Source organism: Rissa tridactyla, chromosome 4, assembly GCF_028500815.1.
Source record: "Rissa tridactyla isolate bRisTri1 chromosome 4, bRisTri1.patW.cur.20221130, whole genome shotgun sequence".
NCBI classification, from domain to species: domain Eukaryota; kingdom Metazoa; phylum Chordata; class Aves; order Charadriiformes; family Laridae; genus Rissa; species Rissa tridactyla.
The window spans coordinates 64,442,069-64,455,402 of record NC_071469.1 but is presented as its reverse complement, the minus strand read 5'-3'; the positions used below and the strand labels follow the sequence as shown (position 1 = coordinate 64,455,402).

The 13,334-nt window shown below is 41.0% G+C and overlaps 1 protein-coding gene across 4 annotated transcripts in view; it reads right to left on the bottom strand.

Moving 5' to 3' along the window:
• The window catches only part of PPP2R5E (protein phosphatase 2 regulatory subunit B'epsilon), a 78,052-nt gene extending 68,367 nt beyond the window's left edge, over positions 1 to 9,685 (bottom strand). For 2 of the 4 annotated variants that reach the window (XM_054201392.1, XM_054201393.1), the window contains exon 1: positions 6,376 to 6,536. In XM_054201392.1, the coding sequence (XP_054057367.1) occupies positions 6,376 to 6,532 (157 nt within the window). In that variant the 5' untranslated portion in view covers positions 6,533 to 6,536. Of the gene's footprint in view, positions 1 to 6,375; positions 6,540 to 9,343 lie in introns of those variants that run through there. The other 2 variants (XM_054201394.1, XM_054201395.1) reach the window with 2 other exon arrangements.
• Positions 9,686 to 13,334: the final 3,649 nt, after the last annotated feature.

Sequence of the window (13,334 nt, the reverse complement as noted above, 5' to 3'; positions counted from 1 at the left end):
GCATGGATAAACCATAACTTGTATTTGTCAAAGGTACTTTGGGAAAGGAATACAAAGGAGGTACTTATTACAGAAACAGGAGGTTCTATTACAGACCCATAGGGTGATACTTGGACAGAGAAAAGAAAATTCTAATATTATTAGAGAAATAAATAATACTGGGTAACATATTATAGAGACATACTGTACAAATACAGACCGAAAAGTTTCTGGTGCTGGTAAAGTCTAACCGCTCCTGCAGAAAATTATCAAGACTTTAGACTCAATCTCGTGAGCAGCACAGAAATACATTTTACACAGTGATTACAAGTTACTTCAGTTCAAAAATAAATTAAACAAAAATAAAAGAAAAAGGAAAAGGAAGAGGTGGGAATGACCATCACTTAACATTTCCAGAAGGTAAACTGAGAAATTCAGGAAGTAAAACAATTACACTGAAGATTTCAGGTTAAAAAAACAAAACAAAAAAAAAAAACCACCTAGGAAAATCACCAGACCTAAAGAGACTTGGAAATAAAGACAGACAACTGAACAGAAACATTAGAAGATCAGGACTAAGCTGACAGAATTTCTCACCAACTGCAGAGTCACTAACACACTGTTAAGATAAGGAGGTATTCTTTTACTATCATCTTAACTTCAAGTCAGCATCTCTACATATGCCCATTCCCTACAAATATAGCTCTACAAAACTCCATTCCAAACGTGGGAGACAATAACAAGCAGAGAAAAAATCAAAAATACAGAATGCAATTAATATATGGCCCTTTCTGAACACCATCAAACAAATACTTTTTAGAATCAACCAGAAATCTTTAAGATTATCGGAAAGAATTATTCTACAACCACCATACGTCAAAAAAATTAAAAGAGAAAGTTAAGTATATAGTCAAAAAACAACTGCCAAGAGCACAAGAGAAAGTGCAGAAATTAATTGCCTATGAAAAGAATTCCATATATCTTAAGAAAAAATAATAAATAGGCTAAGTCCTTCTTCCTTTTGGGATTGTGGCCCTATTCACAAATCTTTCACAGAGACTGCCCATTATGTTCAGATTTATTTCAAGCAGAACGGGCACAAAATTCCTAGAAGTACTACCAGGACTGATGCTTGATTCACCATTGACTATGTCCAGCACAAACCACGTTCCAGGGTTTCTTCCACACATTGAATTAGGAGTCCTGGGTTCTATTTCCAACAATGGAAAATTTTATTTTGAAAAATCATAACCACTATGACCCTAAATTCCTGTTTATAAATTAGGAGAAAGTATTTAGCTTAGATATATTATTAACAGCTTATTGGTATCTGTAAAGCATTCCATATTTCACAAATGGCGAGTAGCATAGAAAAGACAACAGCCAACCCACAAGGAAGTCAATAGGAAATAGAAGCTGTATCTTTCTTCTTCTACAACTCAAATCATAACTATTTCCCATTTGTAGAATTCTGAACGCGGTATCCATAAGTCTGAAAAAAACCCAGACTTTTTTATGATAAAAGAAATCAAAAGTAACCTTATTTGAAAAAGAAAGTGCACATCTTGCAGTTCTCACTTAGTCAAAAATCTTTTGGAGTTGGCGGGACTTTTTACTATTTAAGAACTTCACCATTTGACCTATAGATAGGATTCATAGGAAAAGCTTATAATAAAATATCAGGGAAATAATATAATGATCAAAAGCAAAGAGCAAGTAAAAAGAGATTTTTTTCCCTTTGTGACTATGCAATGCTCTTTTGTTGCCACTACAGCAATTCTTTAGTGTCATGGAAACTATCTGATAAATGTATTAGAAGCTCAATAAATTTCATAATATTGAGGTAGCAAAGCAATTGGAATTGTTGACAGAGAACTTCTGCTCGGAGTGCCTATTTTAAGGAGGAAAATATATCTAAAAATAAAAATAGTACTTTGAGCTGTTTTCAACAACAACATACAATAGTTTTAGAAAACCTGAAAGTAAACTACACTAATTATATTAGATCATTGGAAAATGTGGTAGGATGATAAGAAAAAATAGGTAAACCTTGAAATATCAAAAATAGGGTACACTGATTTAAAATTTAACAGTCTTACCTTTGGATAGTTTGCTTTACCTAAATTATGTATTTTTAATGAGGGCGAGGGGGATGGGAAGAATACCGTGAATTACATGCAAGTTTTCTGTCCAATTTCTCAAGATGCTAAACATGAATTCATAAACCATATGATCTTTTTAGTCATATGTACGTATGTCTTCATCCTCCGGACACTCCCCTACCGTTACAGATACTGGCAGAAACACAAATGAAGGCCTCCTTCCCCTTTTACAGGTAATACTGAAATCATTCTGTTTTCATGTGTCCAGTACTACAACATATTTTCTTCCAACCAGCTGCTTCCCAACATTGCACTCCTACCGATCTACCTCTAGAGACTTCTAAGTAAAAAGAGTATCTATACAAAATGAAAGTAAAATAACTCTCTGATAAATAATACACTTAGGCAATGCACACAGAATACTATCTTCCTCTACAGAACACTATCTTCCTCTACAGAACAAGCATGATTTGAGGCAGGCCACAAACCTGGTTAACAAACTTGGGCTGGGTTTGACTGAGGCAGAGAGGTGGAAGTACTCATTCCCAGAAAAGAGCCCTTCGCCAGGACAGCTCTGCCACAAACCAGTTATCTCAGGGACCTGCCAACCTCAATGACACCAACAGCCTCTTTAAACGTAAAGCCAAAATCAAAAGCCGTAACGTACTGCAAGACACACCGGGCAAGAACATGCAAGCATTTAAAAATGCATGTGAGACTGAAACATATATAAGAGTACACATATTGAAAACGCAGGACAATTGTATCACAACTCCCATATGCACTTCTCTTCTCCTTTGTTTCAAGTGTAAAGGAATGGGACAAGGGTGGTTTTGAAGTGTTACATTGGACATTAGTCATATTAAAAAAAGATAACTCCAAATTAGATCTAGTCACAATGCAATGAATAAATATATAATTAAATTATCAGAAAAGTTAAGTCTTTACTATAAGTAAACAGAGCAGCTTTTTGGCTTGTGGCTTTTGAAAGCCTAAACTCAGCCCAACAGAGCCTCAGAAGGCACATCTTATTTTCTAAGTACATTAAATGTTTGTTTACAAAAAGATACAATATACACACTTCTGTTAATTTAAAAAAAAAATAAAACCCAACAGTAACAACTTAATTTCTCTGCGTTCTCTTTTTTTCTGGAATAAGCAATACTGAAAATTCCAGTTCTTCTTATTACATTTCCTGAATAGCAGATTATCCTTCAGACTTGTACGCAGCACCAAAACATAGTCTCTTCTATTTTTCTTTCCTGAAACATTTTTATTACCAAATGAACAACAACACTGACTTATCTATCTGTTTTTGCAATACAGGCATGTATGTTCACAGAAAGCAACAGACTGCATTAAAACACTACCAAAACAAGCCATTTCACTATATATGACTGTGCCCCTAGGGAAAGGGATGAGAGCAGATAAGATGTGACAGATGTGTAGTCACGTCACTTAATACACTACTGGAAGGTGCTCAAATCATTATGGTGACAGGCCTAGTATAAAAACTTGCAAAGAAAGGACTAAGCATTTATCTAGTTTTCTGCATACATGATTCTTGTAATCAAAGAAGATACTGAAGTTCATAAAAGTGCTGTTTGAGAGAAGGCAGCCTGCAAATGACAATATGAAACATAATCATTTAAAAAAAAAAAAAAAAGAAAAGAAGGGAGCATAGCATGTATGTTTTTGTCAGCAAAGCCCCTCCATCATGAATATGAAATATGTCTAAGGTTGAACTAGAGGTCTGTCCTCTAAAAATTTCTGAATACTCCTGTATTGAAATATTTCCTAAGAGGTTTAATTAAACTTGAAATTTACCCAAAACAAGAAGTTTATTTAAACTGAGCAACTGTAGATCTCCAAACTGATCTCATTTTTCTCAGACTTTAAAAAGCTGTTTTGCTGAAATCTCTTCTCTGTTTTGGTTTGAAAGACCCAAACAGTAAGGATGAAATTGGAAATCACATGGTTACTGGACTGAAGTAATAGGACTAGTCACCTGTTTGAAGATAAGTGTAAACCTAAAAGTTTAAAAGATTAGGGCATTCAGGGAACTGCCCAAGGGAAGTATGAAAAATGCAGGAGGAAATTGTTTCCTCGCTTCTTTCAGGTTTAATAATCCTGAATGTTACAAATATTAATATAGGTCAAAATATTTCCAAACAGTAGCGTGATTTTCAACTGCCATTGTCCCTTCAGCAGGGACCAATACCACTGCTGTTTCAGATAGACTGTTAGGCCCAAATCCTGCAAATTAATCTGCCATAGGTAGATCCTTGTGCCTCCGGGAATCCGCATTAAGTCAAACAGGGAAAACTAACTCACAGGATCAAATTCTTAATTTGAAGCTGGACCACTGTAACTCATTATGACACTAATCATAAATGTCTCACCAACACTCTCTGCTCCCCATCTGTTTGGTTTATCTTATTATAGTTTTATATCTCAATCCACGGGACTAGCTACAGTAGTCAAATTAAGCATATGTTTCTGCAATACCAGGTCCTCAGACAAAAGCAACGTTTTTCTTATGCTTGTGCGCATGCCTAGTTCATTCCCTGAACGGGACTATACAATAGAATGAAATAATTGTAGCATCAATTTCTTCATTTATACAAATACAAATCTCAGTCTTGTCCAGTAATCTAGCCATTTAAGCCAAAGAATAAAGTCCCCTTCTGAAGTGTGGTAACTACTATCAAAAAAGACCTGCAAAAGTATAAAACTGAGCTTTAAAATTATTTTAAAGAAGCATTTCCTTCTTTATCATACTGTCACAAAACAACGAGAAAAAAATCATAAAATAATACTCACTGCTGACTACAAAGTCAAATCCACTGGCATCAACAGACCCTAAACTGAGGAATGTTGAAGGGGGGACACATTCTGATACAGCATCGCTCCAGGCCTCCCCAGCTCCTCTACTCTCCTCCAAGCTTCCAAGTTGGTCACTGTCAGGCACAATGCCTTGGGATGGATCTCTCTTTTGACCCAGAATGGCCATTTTTGCACTCTTACAGGTATCCCACAGAAAGAAGCCTCAAGTATTTCAATGACAACTCCACTAGAATTAATCCTTTTAATTAAATTAAAAGAAACACATTAAAGTGTGAGTATTTTGGGAGGGGCTGGTTTGGCTTTTCTTTTTTAAAACTTCTCTCTTCTTACGAAGAAGTGGGGTTAAATGCAATTACAAATTTATTACCTATTACTCTGATTAACAAATTTGTCAAACAGGTAGAGAAGGGAATGTGGGAAATACACTGGCTCACAAAGCAAAAATGGGACAGACATAATATTAAACCTATTAACCTTGCTATTTTCCAGAATGATCAGCACAAACCATGCTTGTTTTCACTACTTGTAACTGAAAAGAATAGCAATGAAAAAAAATCCAGAACACTAAATAAACCATTTGAGAATTCAGAGTAAAAGAAACACTTCTGGAAGGCAACTCCTCCTTCCTCAACAGATAGACATAATTCTCAGATGCTGCTGGCCCCTGGATTTGTACTGAAATTCAGTGACTATTGGGATTTAGGGGAAACATTGAAGATATTACAGAGATATTAGCATCCTTTCAAAAGTAGTATGCTGGAACATAATTTTCCTTCCCAAATTAGAGGTTAAATCTGCCAGCAGAAGCTCAACCAGAGCTGGGATACCCAGGCTCTGAGAACAGTAGTGTCTCGCCTAAAACCCGATTGGCAGCATCTTTCCTCTTGAGAGGCTGCAGCTCATGGGACCTTTCGATTTCAAAACCCAGCAGAAGCCAGGAGCTGGGAGTTACCTATTCACAAATGCTATGAGAAGGGGTCCCATCTCCTCAGTAACGCATTGATGCAAGGCATTGAAAATATGCCTGTGGGTTGCACTTAGCACCAGTGTCACAGCTTGCAGACCCACACATTACAAGGTAAGATCCTAAAAACCAGTTTCCCTCTGGTCACAAGTCAAGTTACCCGTACCAGAATTTACTGATCATTTAGGTCAACTGTTGAGGGTTCACAAACTAAAATACACACACGTAGCCTGAGTGCCTTGAAAATTCAAGTCATGGTACAAGTTAACATTAGCATTTAAAACTTTCAAAAGTATTGCAAACAATTACCACACCCTCAAGTCACAGATAAAATATTTTGTAGAGCTTAAATACATACATTTCTGGCATGAAACATTTCTCATTGCTGGCAAAATTTCCCTGCAGTTTCTGGCAATAGAATACTTTAGAAGTCAGCTGTAGAGTAAAATTGTTTTATTTATTAAAAATAATTCTTGATCTTACCTTTTAGCAGAGGCAGGGGAGTTAACTCTATAGGCTTGCCCTGAGACCTAAACTGGGAGGAGCTTTGTGACCTCTTCTGTCTGGCTTTTCTGACGGACTTCCGAGAAAATCCGTCTACTTTATCCACTGATGGAGGAGTAGTTGGTGCTGAGGACATATCCCTACTGAAGGAAAACAGATGTTACAAACATATTCCAAATGGACGAAATGGGTAAAGATTAACCTAAGTTTTCTCAAAAATCTTTCTCTTTCTGCACCACTCTCCTGCTGACAAGTCACCCAGATAGACTGTTAGAGAGCTAACCCACCAACATATGTACAAATTGTATAGAATAAACTTAATTGAACAGCATAATAATTCTTCTCGCTCGCTTTATCTGTGTCTCCCATTTGCCAAAAATCCTGCAACGGGAAAAATTCAGACCTAATGCTGTATCATTACATCAATAGAACTTCATACACCTGCAGATTTGACATAAGCCTTAAACTATACGTCCTTTGGGATGAAGTAATTTCAACTCATTCTGCAAGGCACCGTGCATGCTGAAGAATGGGTATACAAAAAGGTACAAGTGTTTTTTTGGCATTAAAGTCATCAATATGCACAGGACCAAAAAAAAAAAAATAGGACAGAAGAAAAATTCAGTTTATTTGCAACACCTACATACAAGATCTTACAGAAATATAAGAAAGTACAGCAAAAAAGTATTGCTATTCTTCACAATTTCACTAACACTAACAAATTTTCCATATTTCTTCTTTATTCTCCATTTTAGAAATACTGTTATTTTCTTGTGAGTCTTTTTGTACATAGTTATTCCACATTCAGGCATTTGTATTAGAATAGCAGTGTGGTAGCCGTAACTGTTCTAAGGGCATAAGCCAGACAAGGTTTGCAGAGAGGGGCAGAGAGCCAAGAAAGATTTCTGCAAGCAAAAGTTTGTTTGTTTCCCAACTCTATCAGCTGGTCTAAGAAATAAGCATTGCTTCTTCCTATAAAACTTGCCCTGGTAGTACTTCTGTACCTGATTCCATACTTCTAAGAAATAGCAAAAGGAAACATTTAAACAGTGAATTAACCCAGACCGCTATTCTATTTACCAGTCTTGTTCTCTCTGTTTAAAAGGCCCATCGCATCTTGGTGAAATACATGAGTAATACTTAAGGGAAACGAGACAGGAGGAATTTAGGCCTACATCTTTCAAGCAGCTCTGCGTACAGTTAACTTCACTAGCATGTGCACCTCGACTGAAATCAACAGAACTATCTGCGTTAATAACATGATCATTAACAAGAGCAGCTCTGTTGATTTCAGTAAAGCTACACACTCGTGCAAAGTTAAGCATCGGCATAAGCATTTGCAGGATCAGGGTCTTAGAGCACGTCCTTGGAAAGCATTACTCATCCTCAATGTCTGTTGACTTCAATTACCAAAGTGACTCGTATGCTAAAAGAAGTTGATTCCACAATATAGGGAACACTTTCGAGTACTTATTTTATTAAAATAATTGGTTACTCATATGCTCCGTAAACTATTAACTCCATTGAAGCAGACATTATTTGGGTTTGTCTTCTGTGAGAAAAGCTTTAGGAAGTACGATTTATCACAACAGTGTAAACAAGTTCCAAAAGATAAGAACTATCTAATGCAAAATTACATATACACGCACTAAATCTAACAAAAATATAAGTATAAACCCCGCAGCTTCTTCGAGGAAGCATGTGCAGCACCCAGAAGCTGAACTGTGCAGCTGGCATTACAATAACGAAAAAACCTTACTCCATCTTTTTTATTTCTCCTGAGGTATTCTTTAACAACCAACTCGGGCTTTCTAAATATAATATACTATCAGCAACATGAACCTGTGCCTTAAACTGGTCTTGTTTATCATCTGGGAGGAAAAAAAAAATGCCATTATCACCAGGGCATTCAGGCCCCAGCCAAGCTTAATAAATAAAAAAGTCAGATAAACTGAAATAGAATGGCCTGTACTTTAGCAACCCACTTCTAAGATTTCAACAGTCTGCCAAAAAACATACAAACACAAAGTTACCTGTTACATAAAATAAATTCTGGAAATATCAGCAAAAATATATTCTTAAAATCTGAACCGGTTGGCCCTATTTCATCTCGTCAAAAAGATTCACCTCCTCATCACATGTTATCATTAAAGTGTAACCATTTCTGCAGAAATGTTTGCACACTCTCTCAAAATTAAATTACGAAAAAAAAAATAATAATGGACAGGTACTAAAGTAGATCACTTAAACTGCAGGATCATTGTGTCAGCAAGAAGCTTTACTGACACTTCTCTGCTGTAAATTTAGTAACAGTTTCCCTAACCTGCTTTATAAATTATTAAAATCTAATTCTAATTCAACAAGACTACATCCAGCCTAACAACCTTACAGTAAACACTGATCTTTTTTTCATCTCTCCAAATGAACATTCCCTCCCCTGAATACACTATCACAGTGAAATACAGTTTCAACGAGCTGGGGGGGGGTGGGGGGGGGTTTGAAGCCCGAGATTATTTATTGTGTGCGAGTGGAAAAGCTGCACACCCAGCCACCGCTGCATGCTTCTTTCAGCAGGGGGATCTTATTCTATCCCCGAAGTATTTTGGTAAATACGAAGCCACGCACATCGGATCTGCTGGTCCCCGGGGGAGGGGGGTGGACGTGAAAATGCCGACGGATATCACCGGGGAAGGGAGCCAGAGCCTCGCTCCGCGCCCGGGGAAGCGAGAGGTGTAATTAGCCGCCTCCCGCCTGCTGCTATCGGCTGTCATTTCCAGAAGGGAGCCGCCGAGCACCGCAGCTGGAACATGTCCTCCCCGCAGCCCCCCGCGCCTCCTCACCGCCGCCCGGCCCGGCCCGGCCCCCCCCACCTCGGCCCGCCCGCGCCTCCTCCCCGCACCGCCGCCTCGCCGCTCCCCCGCGGGCCGGCGCGGAGGGATGGAGTTACCTTGACCCTCCTGGTAGAGAAGCCGGAGACGGGAGTGAGGCGGCGGCGGCCTGAGCCGGGCTTGGCGGAGCGCGGCCGATGCCTGGCGGCGGCGGCCCGAGTGTGGTACGCGCCGGGCTCGGTCCCTGCCGCGGCGGCGGCGGCGCAGGAGCCTGTAGGCCTCGGCGGCGTTGGCGGCCTCCCCAGCGCAGGGCGGCGTTGGCGGCGGGTTCAGGAGCGGGCGGCTGCTCGGGCTCCGCTCAGTCCCATGCACTCGGCGCGGCCCCCTGCCTGCGATGGCTGCTGCCTCACTCACATTCCCGGCGGAGCCCTGCGGAGGGGCCCTGAGGAGGCGGCGGGGGGGGGGTGTAAAGGGGGGGCGCGGGGGGAGCCGAGTGCGAGCCGAGCCGAGCCGAGGGGGAGCGGCGGGCGCGGTGCGGGCGGCCGGTGAGGGAGGGGGGGGGCAGGCCGGGCGGGCGGCGCGGCGGTGCTGTGAGGGGAGGGAAGGCCTCTTCCGCCGGTGGCAGTCTCAGGTGAGTGGGGGGGTCCCGGTGGGCGTCGGGGTCGCGCTCCGGCTGGCTCCTATTGTCACTCTCAGCGGGCTCCGGCCATGGCACTCACTCACACACACTCACTCACTCACAACCCAGCCTGCTGCCACCGCCCCCCGCCCCGCGCACCGCCCCCCGCGCCCGCCCACTGGAGCCTGCCGCCGGGACGCGCCGCCTCATTGGCGCCCGCCGCTGCCGCCGGGACAGCCGGGAAAGGGGAGCGCTGCCGGGGGAGGAGGCGGTGCCGGCCGGGGCGGTGCGTAGCGGCGAGCGTCTTCTCGTCGCCATCGCCCTTCCCGTCCCTCTGCGGGCCGGGGCGGGGGGGGGGGTGAGGCGGACGAGCGGCGTCCGCCGCCAGAGCGAGGCCCGTCGGCTGAGGTAAAAAACCCGGTAGTGCTGAGGTAAAACCCTGCAACCGCTGAGGTAAAGTCCCCGTCCCGTCGCACCGAGCCCTGTTAGGGGGGCCCGGAGCCCCCTTCCCGAGGAGGGCAGCGAGCGGGAGGGGCCTCCCTCTGGCCCGCCGCGGGGCCCCGGGGCCGGCCCGGCTGTGCGAGGGGCCGCCGGAGGGACCGAGCCGCCTCAGGCACGGCCCGCGGTTTCCTTATTTTGCCCCGTAATGGAGCCGGGAAGCAGTGGTTTACTTCTCGGCGACAGGGTTTCTGCAGCCCTGCACCCTCGGGTTTCATTAGCCAGTGTATGATTGCCGTCTGAAGCATTTTGCGCCTTTTTTTTTTTTTTTTTAAGTGTACTTGTATGTATAGCGGCCAGCACAACGAGTGCTTGTAAATAGCGTTGTTAAATATCATAAATTTTGTTTAAATTTATTTACCTGATGGCTTGGTGTTTGGTGGTTTATTTGTGGTTCTTTTCCCCAAAATACAACTAATAGTGTTAATATGAATGTATGTTTGAAAATGCCATCCACTGTTTCCCCTGTATTTCTGCCAGAAAAAAAAAAAAAGACTTATATGAGCAGCAGTTCTCCTGTGTTGGTACGATGAAAACCCTCTGAGGTACAGTCTTTTTTTTTTTTTTTTTTTTTTTTAAGAAATGAGCTGAAGGACAGTTTGAGAGCTGGTTGTTTTGATGGGTCAGTCACATCCCCCCTGTCTGCGCAGGTAGAGTGTCTGAAGCCTCTGAACATTACTCATCCTACGAAGGATACCTAGTTTTTGTCCCACTCAGCTTCTTGATGCAGCTTACTCTCCAGTTACACGAGTACTAATGCTGGCATAACGGAGGAGGTGGGACTGTGGCAGACTTGATTTTAAGCTGTCGTGAAACTACTTTCAAAACTGCTAATTTTCAGCCAAGTTAAGTTCCCGAGTTCAGCTCACGCTGAGGAACATGGAACACTAGTTAAAATAAAAGCGCACTGCTACTGAAGTGTAATTGTAACGGACATGAACAGTTTTGCGTCTTGCCTGTCAGTGTGCCTCTTGCCTATCTTAAGAAATATGTCTCCCCTACATTTTTTTACCTATAGACTAAGCAATTCCACATCATTTCCATCTTTTCTTGCATGTCACAGTTATAAACCTCTCAAGGTGCTTATTTCTTCTCCCTGTGTTGTCTCAACATCATTCACATCTTTTTCTGAACTGCAGCACCCAAAACTGGACACAGTACTACAGTTGAGGCCTACACAACGCCAGCGTCTGCTGTCATGCCTGTCACAGACTCCATTCCTGTTTACACGTGCCAATACAAATACTTTTGAGTCAGTATGATCTATTCCAATTTTGCTGACCTGTTTTACCCCCACATCCATTTCTGCTGACCTACCAAGCCAGTTATTTCTCCCTCAAGTAGACAGTAATGCTACTTGAGAAATGATTTACTGCAGCAGCCTTAATGCTATCCCTACATTTTTATTGCTGGAGAGATGGACAATCAAGCAGTCAAGACATCTTTTAAAATAAAATTCCGTGTGATTTTAAGTCAGAAAACTGTAGAATTTGTCATCGTTGTAAATCGATTGCATTTCTCAGAAGAATTGTATTTAAAAACAAAACAACTAAAATTGAACTGTGCCATGGTTACAGAATGGTTGTCTAACTCTAAATTTAGAAGGGAGTTTTGTACATATTTGTAAATATTTAAAACTTTAAATTCATTTAAACCAAACCAGCTAAAGTAATCTGAATGCAAACACGAGTTGATAACAAAGAATGTAGGTCAGGGGGGTTTTATACCAATATAAGGTAAAATTTGTCAAAAACAGTGTGACTTCCTGTTGCCCCCATGAATGAGGGACAGAATCTGCAGATGCACATTTTGTTTTGTTATATGTACTTAATTCTGTTAGTTGTGTTTTGTCAGTGACATACTATAATTCTCAGGTTTATTCAGTGTCCCGTGTGCCGCTTTTGATCTGGAGCGAACAGTGCAATGGGCAGCTCATAAAGTTACTGGTAGCGTACTTTGCAAAAGAAGTTCTAGCACAGTCTGATGGCTAAACTGACTTTTTAGGTGAAGTTGAGCATGTTGTTTTACATGGCTGTACTTTGGTCTTCCCAGTATGAATTGAAATCCATCTTTGTCAAACACTAAAAATCTAAAAATGAAGCGTGTGATGTGGGTATTTACTAAAATAATAGAAGGGATAAAAATCAAGACTGCTAGCTACCCAAGTCCACTACCCACAGAGTTTTTTACTTTTCATTCTGTCTTTGTATAATAGCTATAGAATTAGTTCTTCGGTACAGCTGAACAAGCTGGTAAATAAAGCATTCATCTAGTTTATTTCTGATATGAAGAATGCATCGTGTGGTATGTTTTGTTCATTACAATTGTGTAAAGCATTTTTATGACATGCTTGATATCAGGTGATGTTTGTATGGTAACAATTCAAGAAAAATACAGGCTTTATCAGTGAATAAACAGAACTCTTACCTTTTCTTTATCATATGGCCAGCGAAGTTTACGGAGTTGGCTTCCCTTTCATTTCCAGGTTGCTTTCCTTTTCCTATCTTGGTCTGTAAAGTCTCCATCTGTGAGGAGATTTAAGACCAAGAACATAAGATATGAATGTAAAACTGCTAATATTTCAAAGGGGCGCTGTTACTCGTCCTTCTCCTATTCTCTGTTTAGTCTCTACTTTGTAAAAATTGCTACTTTGAAAATGATTACATGAATCCCAAGCAGAGATGGAGAAGAAATAAATACTACAGGTATTTTTACATAGATGCGTGTCCATATATATTTATGTATGTGTTTGTATAAATATACATAATATCAATTTGCAAGAATAAAAATTAACTGTCATTAAAGTTCACATGACCAATATCTCACATACAAACGTGTAGGCACATATATAAAAATATGCACACATTCAATACCTGCCACCTTTCCTGAAGATCTGCAAGCAAGCAATATTAAGTTCTTTTGATTAGTGTTTCTCTGCTGCTATCTGAGGCACAAGACAAACCTATCCTTTTTAAAGTAATAGTGCCTTATGG